General features: G+C 43.0%; 3 protein-coding genes across 3 annotated transcripts in view; all 3 read left to right on the top strand.

Annotated features, from left to right (window-relative positions):
* Window positions 1–1,326: 1,326 nt before the first annotated feature.
* On the top strand, window positions 1,327–10,512 carry rab40c (RAB40c, member RAS oncogene family). The gene is made up of 7 exons (XM_083896317.1): window positions 1,327–1,785; window positions 2,527–2,781; window positions 5,285–5,345; window positions 5,823–5,883; window positions 5,994–6,071; window positions 7,390–7,612; window positions 8,512–10,512. Exons 2-7 carry the CDS (start codon window positions 2,640–2,642, stop codon window positions 8,784–8,786), a joined length of 840 nt encoding a protein of 279 aa, XP_083752443.1. The 5' UTR covers window positions 1,327–1,785; window positions 2,527–2,639; the 3' UTR covers window positions 8,787–10,512.
* A 2,043-nt stretch (window positions 10,513–12,555) lies between these two features.
* On the top strand, window positions 12,556–15,904 carry LOC310933048 (uncharacterized protein). Its single transcript, XM_083896470.1, has 2 exons — window positions 12,556–12,895; window positions 14,355–15,904. The coding sequence occupies exons 1-2, from the start codon at window positions 12,682–12,684 to the stop codon at window positions 15,821–15,823; spliced, it is 1,683 nt and encodes a 560-aa protein (XP_083752596.1). The 5' UTR covers window positions 12,556–12,681; the 3' UTR covers window positions 15,824–15,904.
* Window positions 15,905–18,169: 2,265 nt separating this feature from the next.
* LOC310933049 (xylosyltransferase 1-like) overlaps window positions 18,170–19,225 on the top strand; it is a gene marked incomplete at both ends in the record, with an annotated part of 47,445 nt that continues 46,389 nt past the window's right edge. Inside the window, one exon of the mRNA XM_083896471.1 lies at window positions 18,170–18,439. Coding sequence (XP_083752597.1) covers window positions 18,170–18,439 — 270 coding nt within the window. The remainder of the gene's footprint in view (window positions 18,440–19,225) is intronic.

Below are 19,225 nucleotides of genomic sequence, written 5' to 3' on the forward strand. Positions count from 1 at the left end.
TCAAGCCTCTGCATCGACAACAGCTGGATCCCTGAGGCATTATTATTATAATATTTAACCAACTCTCCCTGCACCAAAGTCCATAACATCACAGCACACAGGAGTTCACAGGAGTTGTTGATCCACTGCTGCCTCCATCACTGAGTTCAAATGTCTTATTTTATCAATTTGGCTTTTGAAAATCTTCATTGAGATTGACTTCAGTGACACAAAGTGACCACACGAGGCAGCAAAGGAACAGCAGCTCCAGTGTCCCTGTGAGCTAAAATCACTGATTTTCACGATGGACTTTGGTGTGGGAGAAACAAAAATGACATTGACATTTTAGACATTTCCTTGCTAATTGCTGGAGATTAACGCACCTTTTCAGGATTTTTAGGTCTTTATCAGTGCTGGGCGTGTTGACGTCAAGTTTACGTGACTCTGAATTGTTCAAATGAGTCTGTAAAGTAACGCTAAACTTTAAAAACACACATACGCAGTACACAGGTACGCTGGTCATTTGTAACGCTGCTCTTTTCCTTTAATAAACTCCAGTCCCACTGTAGGCGCTCTAACGGCGCTAAACGAGCTAACGGAGCTAACTGGTAAACGGTGCCTGGAGTCCCGTGTCGCGGCACGTAAACATGACGACACTCTCATTTTTTCCGGTCGGTCGTCATGGAAGCGCATTACGTGCGTTAAGGTAGTGCTCAGCACTACTTTTGAACTGATCTACAGTTGGACTGTGACAACACACTCTGACCAATCAGAGGCCGGCAGTGTGATGACGTCACATTTTATTATCGGTTACTGATGAAAAAGATAAAAAAAACGAGTCGAGCCGACTAGTGGTGGAACTGTGTAGTGAATGCGAGTTTCCACAGAAGAGGCTGCTTTATACTACACTGTTTATAATGTGTGAGTCGAGAACTGTCCCTTTAAATCATTGTGTGCATTCTTTAATGCGGTGCAGTGAGGATGAGGAAACCTGGAATAGCTTGGCTCGGTCCACCTGATGGTTCTGATCCAGGACCCGGTGTGAACCGAGCCAGTTCTCCCACCTTTGTTTTCCACGGTTCTCTCGGCTCTCGCCGTCTGCGTGCTGTTGTTGACAGTCGGCTGTGACGGACGCGTGGCAAAGCCAATCAAATGCCACTACCACGTCACTGCGGAATCGACGTCCAATCGCGTTGGAGCTGGGGCGGAGTTAAGCGGCGGGAGGGGGCGGGGACACGGACACTGCTGCTCTGTCAGCTGCGCCTTCCGTCAGTGTTGTTATCCCGCGGTCGGAGAGAGCAGACCCCGCTGTGACTGTGCTTCGGTGTCGCGGAGAACAATGTTGAAATCACGGAGTGAGCTTCGTGAAGGAACCCGCGGGGATTCGGAGTGGACTTAAGGATTCAGACGCCGCACAGCGGAGCGGAACTTTCTGGACGAAACACAGGGAAGTCACGGGAGTCTTTGTGCCCGCACTGAGGCGCTGAGCCGCGGGCCCCAAATCACACTGACGTCCCGCTGGAGCGGAGCTGCGGGCTAAGCTAGCTGACGGACCGAGCATTTAGATTTGCTGGGACAAAAGCCAAGTGTTTCGTGGAGTAATAGCGGTTAATGTCGCGCAGTCGTGCTGCTTTGTTCCGAGTCTTTACGTAAATAATCACTGGTTTATTACGTGCCTTCGTCAGTGATTACAGCTAAGCTAAAAGGCTAAGCTAGCTGAGTGACAGCGCTAGCTTGTTGTTTCCTCCGCTGACTAAAGACAAAAAGCTTTTGTTAAAAAGGATGAAAAGACACAACATTTTCCAGGTTTGTGTTTGTTTACGCTGATTACTGTCAACATGAGTGTTTTCTTGTCTAATTAGCTGTGTACGTGTCACATATCACACACTTTATTATTAATATCATATCAAAAAACACGGATATCGGCCTGTTTGCTCCCGTTAGAAAGGAGCTTGTTTTTAATCATTTTACATGAATTATATATGTGTCTAACCTCTGGTTCTACTTATATAACTTAATACGTTGTGAGTTACCAACGAGAAAGGTTTACAGGTTTCTTTTAATTATGTAGTTAAGTGTTAATTGATTATTAATCAACTGCTAAATTAATCAGCAGCTTTTTGGATGATAATCATTTCAGTCATTTGATTAGAAATGTGATTCTGTGATTTTAGCTGCTTCTTTGCTGCTCTTTAAATGTAAACAGTGTTTGTGTTTTGTTTTGGGGGAAATTATCATTTTCAGGTTTGAAAAAGTGCAGAACATTTGTTTGACAGTTTATGGACCAAATAATAATTCCGTTAACTGTGAAAACACAAGTTTGACCAAACTTACGTACAAACACATTCGATTCCTTTGTCTCTTCAGAGCCAAACTCTTTGCATCCATGTTATTATTCAGACGGCGACGGTTCTGTGGTTTTAGCCTGAAAATTACTGTCACCTCAAGTTTAGAAGAGTTAAAGGACTTTAAACTGTTAGTTCAGCCTTGTGTTCAGCTCAAGTTCATGGATTAATAGACGGACATCATCATCTGTTTTGGATTAAGGAAGAAGAAGAAGAGTGGGTGAAGGTTGGTTGAACATCCTGTTGTCAAGGGAAGGAGTTGTTGGTCGCTCGTCTTCAGCCTCCATTGGAGCCTGGGCTCAGATGTGAGACGTCATGGGCAGCCAGGGAAGCCCGGTGAAGAGCTACGACTACCTGCTCAAGTTCCTGCTGGTGGGCGACAGTGATGTGGGCAAAGGAGAGATCTTGGACAGCTTACAGGACGGATCAGCAGAGTCTCCGTACGCTTACAGCAGTGGTGAGTCACTCATGACACTTTCAGATCAGAGGCAGGATCACAGCATTATGGGCATTTGCTGATATAGTCTTTAAGACGCACACACAGAGGTCCTCCAAACACTCCGCCGAATATGAGCCCTCTCCAGCTATTATTTATTTATTTTGTACAGTGAAGAAAAATGACATCTACATCTGTGCAATAATCAAATGAGTGTTTGTTCTTGAATGTGAATATTTTTCTGGTTTCTTTGCTTCAAATCACAGAGGAAAATCATTAAAACTGAATCATTTTGGTTTGTGACCAAAACCAGATCATCATTTCCATAATTTTTCCGTCATTTTATGGACTAAACAAGTACTCAATTAAAGGTGCATTATGTAATAAATCTAAAGCAACTGGCTATAGAATCCTCCTAATATGTCAGACTCAACAACAGTACAGCCAAAATATTTGCATTAAAAAAAAAATTTTGCATCCTGCAAATCATGTTTATGTTTTGAAATCATGTTTTGGCGGCATGTGGCGCCACCTACCGCTGTCTACCAATCATTGCAGTCAGTAGAGTCTCAGCTGCCGAGCAAACACGGGTTGCCAGTTACGTCCGAAAACGAAACCTAAAAGACCTCGGTATTTTGAATTTGAATGTAGTAACGGTTTTTGGCCACATTCTTACATATGGCGCCTTTAATCAAGAAAATAATCGACAGATTTCTCGATTACGAAAATAATTGTTAGTTGCGGCTTTAGATATGAATCTAAATATATATATATTGCCTTCATTGTATGTGTGTATATATATATAAACATATATATTGATGTGTATACACATATATATGTGTACAGTATATATGTGATCTGTAAGAACTGGTCATATGCAGATTATTAAAAAAAGATAAGGCAAATAATGTCCCATTTATCATCTGACTGATTAATCGCTCTACATCTAGTTATGATGAGGAGAACGTAGAGTTTCTAATGTTGTCACACTCACTGAGCCGGTTTTTCTTGTACATCACAATTAAAATCATTCACAAAAAGTTCACAGGGGTGAACTTCCATATATATATATGTGTGTGTGCGACTGATTTACTGTGAAACAAACATGCACCGTGATACTGTGCTGATTGAATACACACAAACGTCTGTTACATTCACACTCGTGTTGATTAGCTACAGCAGCTACAACAGCGTGAGTCGACTCGGTGAACACAAGCAGAGATTGAGATATCGATTATGCAGGAACTCTCTAAGTGCTCCCCGGCAACGAGGGGAAGAGGAAGCACTTGGTACGAAGCTCTGCACTCTCCTCAATTCAATTAGACTCGTCGTCCGAGCTCAGCACTTCAGCTCAGCTGCACTTTCACGTTGCCTGGAAAATAGGTAACTGTGGCTGATGTTGTTTCGCCAGCGTCAGCTCGTGGCTCCAGAGGCAGATGGAGTCTGGAAAGTGCCAGGGTTGTTGTTTCTCTTCATGTGGTCACTTAGTTCAGTCTTATTATTATTATTTAAATCATCAGTGCTGTAGATAATACATCAGTCACATTAGGGCTGTGGTCATTCATCTGTAACTGGATTAATTTTCTTAAAGCTCACATAGAGTGGTCCTGTTGCACATATATGTTAGTTATGGAGGTCTACTTACATACATGAACTTGTTTTTATGCTCAAAAACCTCTTAGTTGCTGTAAACGAGCCGATTGAAATATTCTCTTTTCTGACGCTGTTCGTCAGAAAAAAGAGTGAACTCTGACACCCAGAAGACAGAGTCTTGTGATTGGCCAATACTATTCAGCACACCCGCTCTCAGAAGCACAGCTCCCCCCTCTGGAACGGTGGATGCACTGCTACTCATTTACGAAACACTGTTTTAACAGTGTTTAAAAATAGCTTCTTCACGACTCCCCGCCGCAGTCCCTTTGACGACCTTTGACCCGGAGTCAGACCCAGAGTCAGAAGACACTGTCGCTCGTGAAACACCTCCACAACGGACGTTATTCTTCTTCTGCGGTTCAATGTACGCAACCGGATGTGCCCGGAGCAGGAGGATCTGCTGTTCAGGAGAACCGCTGTTTACGTAACCGGACCGGGTTTTTTCAGAGATCTCGCTGAGCCCGAGATTACACAAAAAAAAAATATATCATGATATATATGATGAGTCGGCTGTTCAGCCAAAGCGTTCTCAGCAGTGGCTGAACTGTTTGTTTAGAACCTTCAGGGCTTCTTAAACAAGGTAATGACGCAGATACACACTAAAAAACAGCGTTAATAGGAACTTCCGGTCCAGGTTCCGCTTTAAATACAACGTTTTCAGTTTCTTAAAGTTTCTCTGAAACAATGTAGCCTTCAGTTAGCATCAGAACTCAAAAGATGTTTCTGCTGCGTTCCATTTATATCGGGACTTAACAGTGGGACGTTTGAGTGCCGCAACACCTGAATTCACCGGGTAAAAAATAAACCAATATAGGACACAAATATATTCATGGGCTGGTCTGATGTCTAACGTCTCTGTCTCTGTGTCCAGGCATCGACTACAAAACCACCACCATCCTCCTGGACGGCAGACGAGTGAAGCTGGAGCTGTGGTAAGTGAACGTCACCGCAAAATAAACAGACACTGGTTTCTTTGCTCCATTTAACAAAGAAATCTTTAAAACTGAATTACTTTGGTTTGTGGACATCATCATTTCCACCTTTGACAAACACCAAATCAGTCGATTAATTGATAAAAGCACGGACAGGTGAATTCTTTATGACAAAAATCGTTAGTTTCAGCACTAGCCACTGCACAATTATGATGTCACAGTTAATTAGAGGTGTGAACCCTTCTAAATGATTGGATTAAATATTGATTTCTGATTCCAAATGATTGAGTAAATATAGAGCAGCTAATCTGAGGCTGCTCTCTGCTGCCGTGTGCTCAGAACAGTTCTGTCCATGTGAGATTGTTTGCAAGAGTGCGCAGCTTTTATATTTGGGGAAAAAAGGCAACATCAAATGCAGGAATTCGTTTTTGCATTTTTTCAAATTCCCGACAATGATTGTTGTCTCCGTGTCTTCAGGGACACGTCAGGACAGGGCAGGTTCTGCACCATCTTTCGCTCGTATTCTCGCGGCGCTCAGGTGAGACGAGATGTTTTTTTGATGATGATGATGATGATGATGATGTGAAAGTCCAGAGAAGCAGCTCGTTTTATGATGTTTTTCATCGCACCGATTCTCTTTGTCTTCAGGGAATCCTGCTCGTCTACGACATCACCAACCGGTGGTCGTTTGACGGCATCGACCGGTGGATCAGAGAGATCGACGAGGTGAGTGTGAGCGTTTCTAGCAAACACGATACCGTATTATTACGATATTGAAGTCACGATATTATCACAATACGATATTATCACGATATTGAAGTCACAATATTATCACGATATTAACACGATATTGAAGTCACAATATGATATTATCACGATATTGAAGTCGCGATATTATCACGATACCATATTATCACGATATTGTAGTCACAATATTATCACAATATTGAAGTCACGATATTGAAGTCGCGCTATTGAAGTCGCGATATTATCACATTATTAAAGTCACAATATTATCACAATATTGAAGTCGCGATACTGAAGTCGCGATATTATCACGATATTAAAGTCACAATATTATCACGATATTGAAGTCACGACATTGAAGTCACGCTATTGAAGTCACGATATAACGATATTGAAGTCACAATATTATCACGATATTGAAGGCACGATATCGAAGTCACGATATTGAAGTCGCGATAGTGAAGTCATGATAGTGAACTCACGATATTGAAGTCACAATATTATCACGATATTGAATTCACGATACAAGTTCGTTTGTAAGCTCAGTAAAAAAATGATGTGCTGAAACAATGTTGATACATAGTATAATGGACAGCTATATATATATATATATATATATATAGTTACATTGCACTGCATTTTCAAATGGAATTGAATTCCTTCTGCGACTGATTCTTATCTATTTATTTACTTAATTATTTTCCCTTACTCATCTTCTTTCTCCATTTTCTCTGGATGTAAATAGTTGTTTTTCTTTGTAGCGACTGTTTTTGTTTTTCTTTGTACAAACAACTTTTCCTAATTTAAAGATAATGATAAAAAGAAAGGCAAGGGTGTGGGCGCATAAATATGTCCTTCCTGCTGACGTAGAAACAAAGAGGATGTCCTCTGTGTGTGTGTGTGTGTGTGTGTGTGTGGTATTTTTGTCCTGTGGAATGTGTGTTTAACGTCGGTCTTTCCTGCTTCACCGCTGCACATGTGGCAACTAAGGTTTAAACCGTGTAGAGAAGAAGAAAACACTTCACACTGTTTGTCATTCAGTTACTGACATTGAGTTTGAATGATTTCTTTGTCATTTGAAGCAGAAAATAAACAGGAAATATTCAGACTGAAGAAGCTGAAAAATCAAAGAAACAGATTTGAATTATTTTCAAAAAACAACACAAAACCTGTAATGTAGTTGAGATTACAAGAATCCAGCGTATATTGTGACGAGTGCTGTGATCATTTACTCTTGGATCCTAACTCCTCTGCTCACAGTTTGAATATCAGGCGTAACGTTTCTTTTCTTCCCCAGCACGCTCCGGGCGTGCCTCGCATCCTCGTGGGCAACCGGCTGCATCTGGCCTTCAAACGTCAAGTCCCCACAGAGCAGGCCAGGGCGTACGCCGAGAAGAACGGCATGACGTTCTTCGAGGTGAGCCCTCTGTGCAACTTCAACGTCATCGAGTCGTTCACCGAGCTGTCGCGAATCGTCCTGATGAGGCACGGCATGGAGAAGTTCTGGAGGCCCAACAGAGGTGAGCCGACTCATCATATATATCATGATATATTTAATATTCTCTTCTGTTTTTAGGGAGACTTTAACATCTGTCTAGGGACTACAGATGAAAAATAGCCTCTTGGCTAATTATGGCGCATTTACAGCAATGTTATTAATGTGCACTGTCCCTGTTGTCAAAACTATTGCTAAAAAGTGTACGAACCCTGTACATTGTAGATAAATAAGTGAAGTTTAAAGACTGTTGTTCTTGTGGGCGTGGCTTACTAGCATTTGTGATATATTTTCTTCTATCGGAGCTTTTTCTCCTGGTTCTGTAGCTGAAACGATGAATCGATGAATCGATTATTAACCGATTGCTAAATTAATCGCCAACTATTTTGATAATCGATAATCGGTTGGAAGCTTTTTTCATGATTAAAACAAGATTTCTGATTGTTTTAGCTTCTTAAATGTGAATATTTTCTTGGTTTCTTTGCTCCACATAAACAAAGAAATCATTCAAACTGAATCATTTTGGTTTGTGGACAAAACAAGACGTTCGAGAACATCGTCCAGCTTTATTTCCAGCTTTGACAAACACTGATCAATGTTTTTTAACATTTTCTGACATTTTCTGAACCAAACGATTCATCGATTAATCGAGAAAATAATCGACAGATTAATCGATTACGAAAATAATCGTTAGTTGCAGCTCTAGTTGTGTTTACCCACAATGCCCTGCGTTTGATTCATTTGAAGTGAACCGACGCCGACGTTTTCAGGTGGAGCAGAGTTTGCTTCTTTGATCAGAGTTCAGTTGTGTGTTCACGCCTCCACAAACCAACTGGACTTTGCGAGCAAACAAATTCGGCTTCAGAAGGAGAATGTTTCTGTGAGTTTGTCTCTAACGTCTCCTCTCTGTGCTCCTCCCGTCAGTCTTCAGCCTCCAGGATCTCTGCTGCAGAGCCATCGTGTCGTGCACTCCGGTCCACCTCATCGACAAGCTCCCGCTGCCGGTCGCCATCAAGTCCCACCTCAAGTCTTTCTCCATGGCCAACGGCATGAACGCCGTCATGATGCACGGACGCTCTTACTCACTGGCCAACGCGGCCGGCGGGTCCAAAGGCAACAGTCTGAAGCGCTCCAAGTCCATCCGTCCACCACAGAGTCCTCCGCAGAACTGCACCCGCAGCAACTGTAAGATCTCCTAATAAACAGGAGACCGTGGATGAGACAGTGAGTGTGTGTGTGTGTGTGTGTGTGTGGTATCAGGACACAAAAGAGAAATGTGAAGGTCTGTGGAGCAGAAGGGCTGGGTGTAAATGAGACCGTCCTCCCTCTGTTGTGAGGTGATTTAAAGAGTCTGCGAGTGTGGGGGAGTTGATCGACGCCTCAGGATATCAGAGAACATCCACAGACACTTTGGTCTCCGCTGCTCGACTCAGAGAAGAGACTCCAGAGTGACCCCTGCCTGCTGGAGTGTTCACTACATGTACAGAAGTTGCTCACCTGATTAGTTACTCGCGTAAATCACCGTCACTCATGTCACCTCGGCGTCACTTCTTCACTTCAAAGTGCAGGTGAAGGGCTGAACACGGCGACTGTGGTTTGTTGTCAAACTTCATGTCGATGCCACGGCAGCTGCTACATTTGCATTTGGAAGCTACAGTATCGGCTAACGGCAGACAAAGATGCTACAGTGTCTGCTCTTCAGTTCATTAAAAAAAGTTAATTTGCTTTGCTAAATGTTGGAGATGAACGCATGTTTTCAGGATTTTGAAGACTTTTTAACTTTAGTCTACAGTTGGACATCGTTGGCTTTGACGTCACATTTTAGTATGATCTCGGCTCGTTTGGATGCAGAGCTGACTGTTCAGAGGCTAAATCTCAGCTACCATAAAAAACCATACTAACCACAGTCCCGTTGCTCAGAGCTTCCTCTTCTGCATTTCTGGTTATAATTGTCACCTCCGTTTATTTGCTACTTTAAGGACCAATAAGCTAACATGTAAGACACTAGTGAGCAGCCGGTCGCTCCGTTATCAGCCCGTTATTGATCTTTGTTCAGCCTCAGATTGTGTTTGAACTTGGCATCAAATCTTGGCAACAAGACGAGTGAAGGTTTCCCACTCGGTGGTGACGCGGAGGTCAAATCCTGCGGGATGCGAGAAGACGTACGATGTTTCGTAACGATACAAAAACATGACTCACAATTCATGTTTATTATCCGGAAAACGTGAAGGTCGGTTCACTTGAGCTGCGTAGCTCACCAACATGCTATCCTAGTGATTTATTTTGAAGTGCCACAAGGGGGAGCTGCATCTTTCCAGTCATTCCAGAACCCCTTGATTTATTTTTTATTGCGTGTTAATACTGTCATGATACTGTGATACTTCTGATCATGTTTGTGTTCCGTTGTAAACCACAGAGAGAAAATCAGTGATTTTAGCTGGTCCTCTGCTGCCTCGTGTGGTCACTTTGTGTCACTGAGGTCAATCTGAACAAAGGTTTAGAAACACAGAAGTGACAAAATAAGACATTTCAACTTAGTGACGGAGGCAGCAGTGGATCAACTGATCATCTGGTTTTCTGTGTGGACTTTGGTGCGGGAGAGTGAGTGGTTTTACAAAGGAACACAATCTTTGAACACATGAATTCAGCAGCTCATTAACAGTCTAACAGCTGCTCTGTGTGTTTCTCCCATGAGAGTGAAAGTCGAAGCGTTCTCTCTGATCTGCTTCGCCGCCTGTGATTGGTAGCTGCTGAATAATACATCAGCTCTTTTCATAGATCTCGGTTTCATCCTCCACACTCTGCTCTCGCTGGTTTGGACTCTTGGTTTTTCCTCAGCTGCAGGTTTTCAGGTGTGACACGGCATCAAATACAGGTGCTGAGGGACAGTCCAGGGTTTTTATCTCACTGTGAGACAGACTTTAACAACAGGAAACTGACGTTTGTAAACCACTCACTCTCTCACACCAAACCCCATAGAGAAAATCGGTGATTTTAGCTCACAGGGACACAGGAGCTGCTGGTCCTCTGCTGCCTCGTGTGGTCACTTTGTGTCAAGTAAATCTGAATGAACTTAGTGATGGAGGCAGCAGTGGATCAACAACTCCTGTGAACTCCTGTGTGCTGTGATGTAAAAATCACTGATTTTCTCTATGGGCTTTGGTGTGGGAGAGTGAGTGGTTTACAAAAGTCTGCCTCACATTGAGATAAAGATGTTCTAAAGATATCCTGGACTTGAACAGACCCTGTTTTCGAGCCTCTTTGTCTCACCTCAAACCTCGTACAGACCACGCTTCTCAAAACAAGAACTTTGAACGAAGCGGAAATTCATCTCCATCTTGTTGCCAAGATTTTCCCGCTGGAGTTTTCCAGCTCTGACGTGACAGGAGGATTATATCAGTGTTAGTGCTGCTGCTGCTGCTGCTGCTGCTGCTGCTGCTGCTGCTGCTGCTGCTGCTGCTGCTGCTGCTGCTGCTGCTGCTGCTGCTGCTGCTGCTGCTGCTGCTGACTCTGACTCACAGAGCTTATGAACTTTCAGTGAGTGTAATATAAAGGTTTTGTGTTTCTGCATTTTCTTAGTTTTCTATGACGACACAAACGTCATCCTCTTGGTTTCACGTCGACTCTCAGTGTTTGATGACCATGATTCTTTTTTTCTTCTTCTTCTTCTAAAGATGGAGGTGTTTGTGGAGGATTCTGGGGGATTGCATCATGGTGTGATGATGATGATGATGATGATGATGATGAAAACCTGTAAAACACTATTCTTGTTCTTGTTTTTGGCTGAAGATGCTGCGTCATCTGAAGTGTGTGTGTGAGTGTGTGTGTGTGAAAGAGAGAGATAATTTCCTCAAACACTAAGCAAGTTTTCCTCTTTATTTTTATTATTTTTTTTAAATTATTGATTGTACAGTTTAAGTGCGAGGGGATGAGGAGATTTTTTTTCACAATAAAACTGTTGAGTAATGTCAGAGTTGAAATGTCTGCTCGTTATTTTTGTACCGTTTGATAGATTTGTTTTGGTTTGGAGCTGCAGAAGTTTTTTGTCTTGTTCTTCTGGGTCCTCAAAATCTGTGTCACTGATTTGAAGTCTTAAAAATTTGAGGCCAATCTCAAAATGATTGAATGAAGGTTTCTAGGTGCAGTTTGAAAATCAAAGGTTAAAAAAAATAAAAGTACTTTTGCATGATCGAACAAAGATTTGTGTTGTTGTTCTAGGTTCCTGCACTTCCTGGTTAGTTTGACAGCTTGAAATGAGAAATAAAGCAAACCGGTTTATAGTTTTTTTTATGTTGAGATATGTTCAAATATGACAACAATATCTGTGCTTGCCTGCGGTATCTATTGCATGTTCATGTCTTTATCTCACTGTTAGACAGACTTGATTTTCTCTGTGGACTTTGGTGTGGGAGAGTGAGTGGTTTACAAACTTCAGTTTCAGCTTAATTTAAAAAATTTTTTTTCAAAGGTTCAACATCACTGTCCTGATATTTTAGATAAATATAAATGAAGGCTGGTGTTCCTGTGAACACTGCCATCTACTGGAACATAGAATGAACAACACATTTGTCTGTGTGTGGGGAAAAAATAGATAAAATTACTTTTTAAATTAAACATTACAACAAAAGTGAATGAATTAGTTTGGTTTAATCTGAAAAATGTAGAAAAACAGCAAAAGGAAAAAAAAAAAACATTTTATTCACAAAAACTTTTTAAAATCATTATTATTATTAATAAATTAGGAAATCCAGAGCAGATTAAAAAATATATATATATATATATATATATATATTTTCCAGAATTTTTAATCACTTAATTCACACTCCTGTCCAGTCGGCGGCGGTCATGCGCTTTTAAGCGATTTGACAACCGACATTAAAATGAACAGAAGAAGAAGATGAAGAAGTGAGCGGAAGTGTGTCGGTCGGACACGGCGCGAACTCTGCGGCACACACACACACACACACACACGGCGCTGTCCTAGTGTCACGTGCCGTGTTGTTTTGATTTTATATTTTCACTTCATTACGTGTTGAAGTCGCGGCGGCTCGGCTCGGTTCGGTTCGGTTCTGCTCGGTTCGGTTCGGCTCCGTCATGTCCAGTATCCAGCTGCTCAGGGCGCTCGTCAACGAGCGTCTGTCCGCGGCCGCGGAGGAGATCTTTGAGGCGGTGAGAAAAACCATCGCGGGCTACGAGGAGGAGATCGTTCAGTCGAAACAGGAGATCCGACGGCAGCGCACGATGCTGCGGAGCGTCCTGGACCGGGACCGGGACCGGGACCCGGACCGGGGGGCGAACAGACCCGCAGGTGAGTGACCCGCTGACGTGTGTTCCGTCAACAACGCCCACTTCTGTTGACGTTAGCTAGCCTAGCGTAGCCTAGCTTAACTTAACTTGTTTTAAGGCTGTTTCCCTTTAACTCCACTGTTAATACATGAATTATAGCTAACTCTTGAACACGCTGAAGCTGGTTTGTGACCAGGTTCTCGACCAGGTCCAGGGGCGTTTCAGGGGAGTTCTGGGGGCTCGGGGCAAAGGGGGTGAAAGTAGATGAATTTTCGAGCTGTCACTTTTGAATCAAATCTGTGCTTTAAATCCTGCTTCAGTTGCAGTGAATGTACTGAAAGTAATTACTGCGTGCTCCAGTAGAGGGCGCTGTTTATTGTGATTGTATTGGATTCTCTTTTTATAAGTTCTACCAACGGTAAACCACTCACTCTCCCACACCAAAGTCCATAGAGAAAATCAGTGATTTTAACATCACAGGAGTTGTTGATCCACTGCTGCCTCCATCACTAAGTTTAAATGTCAGATTTTTTTTTTTTCATTTGGCATTTGAAATCCTTAATTCGGATTAAACTCAGTGACACAAAGTGACCACACGAGGCCGCAGAGGACCAGCAGCTACTGTGTCCCTGTGAGCTAAAATCACTGATTTTCTCTCTGGACTTTGGTGTGGGAGAGTGAATGGTTTACAAACACACACATTTATATATGAATAAAGGCAGAAAATGGCTAATAATAATAATAAGCTAAATTATATAAACACACTTTCCAAAATAAGATGACGCCATGAGTTATAAACACTGTTTTTGCTTTATATTTTGTTTATAGTTGATGAGTTGAGTTCATGTCTATTAAGAACAAACCTACATCTTCATGTCTGCACTGCAGTGCACTTATATACAGTATTTTCAATAAAGATAATGTATATAAGCTCAAAGGTGCATTATGTAATAAATGATAAAATCCTCCTAATATGTCACAGAGACTCAGGAATAATGTTCATATAACAAACTGAACTCGCCAACAACAACAGTACAGACAAAATATTTGCATTAAAACAAATATTTTGCAGACTGCAAATCATGTTTATGTTTTGAAATCATGTTTTGGCGTCATGTGGCGCCACCTACCGCCGTGTACCAATCATTGCAGTCAGTAGAGTCTCAGCTGCCGAGCAACCACGGGTTGCCAGTTATGTCAGAAAAACAAAACCTAAAAGACCTTGGTATTTTGAATTTGAATGTAGTAACTGTTTTTGGCCACATTCTTACATATGGCGCCTTTAATAATTAGTTTGTGAAACAAGTCGTCGAGAAACTAAAAAACAACTTTGTGATGAAAAAATAAACATTATTGTCAAGTTTCTGAGAACAAAAATGCGTTTGTATCAAGTGGCCGACGAATAAATAATAACATTTATGTTCTTGTGATCATACGCTGGTAAATAATAGTTTTCTGTTTGTTTCTCTGTTTTGTTGCAGAGCCGCCACAGCTGGCGCTCTCTGTCTGGAACGAGGACTTTCCCTCTGATCTGCAGCAGCAGGATGGTCAACGCGAGCCGGACTGGACCTGCGCCGTGGAAGAGGACGACCAGGAGCCACCGCACGCCAAGAAGAATCAGGAGGAGGAGGAGGAGGAAGAAGAGGAGGAGGAGAAGAACTCCATCAGGTTCATCTTCATGCCTCCTTACGTCAAGAGCGAGCTGGAACCTGGAGCTGAGGGAGAAGATCCTCTGCCGAGCACTTCGGCCGAGCACGACGCCGCCAAGATGGAGGACAGTGACGCCGCCTCCTCGGGCTGTTCTGCAGCCGAACAAGACGACAGCGAGGATGAGTGGGCGGCGAGCGCGGCGTCTCAGAGCGACGACAGCGACGTCAAGGGCAAGCGCAAAAGAAACAGGGGGGGGCCTCAGATACTGACGTCTGCAAAACTGAGTCCGGGCAAAAAAACGAAATCGCGGATCTGCTGTAAGGTCTGCTTGAAGGCCTTCCACGCCACCGTCTCCCTGGTCAACCACATGGAGTCTCACCCGAAGGACGTCTGCGGCGTCTGCGGGGAGCGCTTCGAGACGGAGGGCGGCTTTAACGCTCACGTGAAAACGCACGTGAAGGCTGAGATTTGCAGCGTCTGCGGGAAGTGTTTCCTGGGATCGAAGCCTTTGGAGACGCACATGCGGATCCACACGGGCGAGAAGCCGTTCAACTGCAGCGAGTGCGGAAAGTCCTTCAACTGCCACCACAACATGATGCGACACATCCGGATTCACACGGGCGAGAAGCCGTACGCCTGCGCCGTCTGCGGCAAATGCTTCAACGACTACACCACGTCAAAGCGCCACATGATGATCCATCTGAACAAGAAGAACCCGGACGGCAACAACGCACCTGTCAGCGAGAGCGAAAACGGCGACGTCGGCGCCGATCCGCTCAAGAGTTTGTCCCCGAAGAAGCAGCAGAGTCGGACCATATGTGAAGTGTGCGGGAAAATGTTCCACTCCGTGGTTTCCCTGGTGAATCACGCCAAAAGTCACGCCACGGACCTGTGCGGCGTCTGCGGGACGCATTTCGATTCGGAGGAGAACCTCAAACTCCACCTGAAAACGCACAAGAACGGGAAGGTGTGCGACGTGTGCGGCAAGTGTTTCGACAGCCGAGCGAGTCTGGAGACGCACATGAGGATTCACACCGGCGAGAAGCCGTTCCTCTGCAGCGAGTGCGGCAAGTCCTTCAACTGTCGACACAACATGATACGGCACATCAGGACGCACACGGGCGAGAAGCCGTACCTGTGCAACGTGTGCGGACGCTCCTTCAGCGACCAGTCCTCGCTCAAACATCACGGCAGCACGCACACGCGCGACAAACCGTACCGCTGCGACGTGTGCGGCAAAGGTTTCCACCGAAAGACGTACGTGAGGCTTCACATGAAGAGCCACACCACCGCCAAGTGACTGCTGCCGTGGAAACGCGGCGAATGAAAAGGCTTCCGTCGCCTCCTCGTTTGTCCGTCTGTACGGAACACGATCGCGATCCCCGCCTCTTAGCTTGTTTTCTCCTTCTTTTTTAACTGACATGTAAAATAAAAAAGTGCTGCTCCTGGTTGGAAAATAAAAGAAAGGCAGGTTAAAATGTCATTTTTTAAATTAAATTGTGGTCGTGACAAACGTGGGAATTGAGCAATAAAAATGGAATTGGAAACGCGGAACCTTCTGGAGACACAGGGGACGTTTATGTGTGTGGCACCAGCACAGCGTCTAAATACGTCTGGTCAATAATATAGATATTATATCTATGTATGGTGACATCGGATATCGTCATATCATCATAAAATATCTGTTTTAAAGGCTGTCACATTGATAATCATATTTATTACGTTGAATGCGCTTAATGTTATTTATATTGATTAAAATATATATATATATTAGTGCTGGACATGTTACGTTAACGCATGACGCGTTTCCATGACAACTGACGGGAAAAACACGCGTGACGTCATGTTTACATGCCGCGACACCAGAGTCCAGGCACCGTTTACCAGTTAGCTCCATTAGCTGCGTTAGCTCCTTTAGCGATGTTAGCGTTAGCCTACAGTGGAACTGGAGCGGTCTGTTTATTAAAGGAAAAGAGCAGCGCTACAAATAACCAGCATACCTGTGTACTGCATATGTGTTTTTAAACTTTAGCGTTATTTTACAGACCGATTTTAACAATCGGAGTCACGTAAACATGACGTCACGCGTGTCTTTTTACGGTCAGTCGTCATGGAAATGCATCTCGCGTTCACATGCGTTAATGTTAACGCCATTGACTGCCGTTAATTTGCCCAGCACTAATATGTATATCATAAAAGTCACATAATAACCATATTCATTATCGGTGTGAATATCCTCTGTATGATTTGTATGAATTTACTGTTGTGTCTGACAAAAAGAACAAAGAGTGTAAATATTAACTCCAAATGTGAAATAAGAGCTCCACGCTGAAGAGAAATATGTAATTTTACAAGAATAAAGTGACAATATTATGAGAGAAAAGTCAGATTATGAGACGTCACGAGGAAAAAAGTCACAACCCTTTAACGCCGAGCGTATCACGGGCAACATTTTTGCGCAAATGCACTTTTCATTACCATAATTACGGTAATTTCGCTCGCGTTGTAGGAAGTTGGCGAATCAGTGTCTTTGTCCTCAGAGAGGAGTTGGAATATAGTTAGCATATATATATATATAAAAAAGGTGCATTTTTTTTATTTTTGTTTTGACCAGATTTACAGCAATATTTGTGAACTTTGTGATATTTACTGTTGTTATGAAAATATAATTGAAATTTTTAATCTGAATAAAAAAAATCTAAATGCTGAATCTAAATCTTTCGTTTGAAACTAAATATTTAGCCTCAAGCTTTTATTTTGGTACATCCGGTTACCGGCAGTGTGCATTTGCATATTAGCTAAATATTTAGTTTCAAACGAAAGATTTAGATTTATACTCAGCATTTATATTTAACTTTTATATTTAGCATTTAGATTTTTTAATTCAGATTAAACATTTAAATTATATTTTCACAAGAGAAGTAAATATCACAAAGTTCACAAAAATATTGCTGTAAATCTGGTCAAAACTAACAATAAAAAATTCACGTTTTTTATTAGTTTTTTTGCTAAATGTGGAAAAAAGTTGCTGATTATTTTAGCATGCGTAACTTTACAATCGGTGCCCTGTACTGAGACAAAGACTCAAACAAACCTTATTTTGAAATAAGCAAAAAAAAAAGTCGTAATAGTATTTATTTATGATGTTTTTGTGCCTAAAAAAGGTTCAGAGTTCAAACACGGCAGTGACGTCATTTCTATAGACGCCGTTCTGTGTGAAAGTGTCGTCTCGTCGATGACGTCATCATGATTACCTCGAAGCGCAGTCGACATCAAAGCTTTTAGTTTTATGTTGAACGGTGTATTTTTCTGTCTTTTAACCGGAACTGATCGTTTTACAACGGTTTATAACATATAAGTTTGTGTTTATTAAAAAGTGAGCGGAATAAAATGCGTAAAAGACGCTCGAGCTGTCCCAAATCTGGACAACCACACGGGGGCGCCAGAGTGCAGCCTGCGCCTCTCTCCTCATTTCAAGCCTTTGCCAGGTTCCCTCCTCCTCCTCCTCCTCTCCGCCGCTGCCAGTCGCTCCTCAGGCCGTGGTGGGGAGCGTTTATTCCCCGCTGTCGGCGTTTATCAGATGGGTGTCTCGGCCTGAGCCTCAGCCAGGAGGAAGAGGAGGAAGAAGAGGAGGTGGAGGAGAGAGATGAACGCTCACCCGTGTGCCCGCAGGCTGGCTCGCCGCTCCGGCTCCGCGCTGCTGCTCGCCGCCGTGGCCGTGCTGCTGCTCCAGACGCTGGTGGTGTGGAACTTCAGCAGCCTGGACTCTGGAGCCACGAGCCGGGAGAAGAGAGAGGAGCGAGCCGGGGAGCTGAACAAAGCCGCCGCTGCTGCCGCTGGTGGTGGCGGGCAGAGGCGGAGGAGGAGCGGGCTGCTGAGGAGGAGTGACCCGGCTGCTGGGCTCCAGCTGCAGGCGGTAGGTGTGAACACTGTGTCCGGTTCTTCACGATGGAAGCCACTGAAATATATAAATATATATATATATACATATATATATATATTTATATATATAATGAGGGCAATCTAGTGATTGGAATATTTAAATGTACATTTTTCAATGGTATAATTACAAATTACAACAAATGAATCTCACTTTTGTCCCTTAAAGCTGCAGTATGTAACTTAAACATTGACATTACATTCAAATCGTCGTCAAATTAAATATTACCGTGTGTGTGCGACTGATTTACGGCGACACAAATACGACAGAAGTGCGTTAAAAAGTGTTCGTACGAGCGGCGGACGTCTCGGAAAGTTTCCTGAAATTCCGACTTCCAACTGCAACTGGAAGACAGCGCAAGTCGGAATAATTCCGCTGTGTTTTAGAGACGTAAGTGTTCAACGTATCTCATCAATAACATCGCAGATCATAAATAATGGTCAGCTTAAGTGTGAAATATAAATAAATTCTCCTTTTTGGGGAATTTCCATCTCCGGGACAATCGCGAAAGAGGAAAATTGTAAACATTTCTTGTTAAAGTGATTTATGTGTGTTTTAGTAGAACGCTGGCTGAAAAACGTTGATTGTGTCTTTAGTAATTGATCGTATTTGTGCCGAATTTGAGAATAATGTCGGTATTATTCTAAAATATATGGATCCGTGTTCTCTGTGACGTGACGCTCGTCACAAACACAGATTGCTTTTAATTGAATTAATTGTTATTAAAGTCATTTTCCGTTGCTGTACGAGGTGAAACCTAAA

Source organism: Microchirus variegatus (assembly GCF_963457635.1).
Source record: "Microchirus variegatus genome assembly, chromosome: 10".
NCBI classification, from domain to species: domain Eukaryota; kingdom Metazoa; phylum Chordata; class Actinopteri; order Pleuronectiformes; family Soleidae; genus Microchirus; species Microchirus variegatus.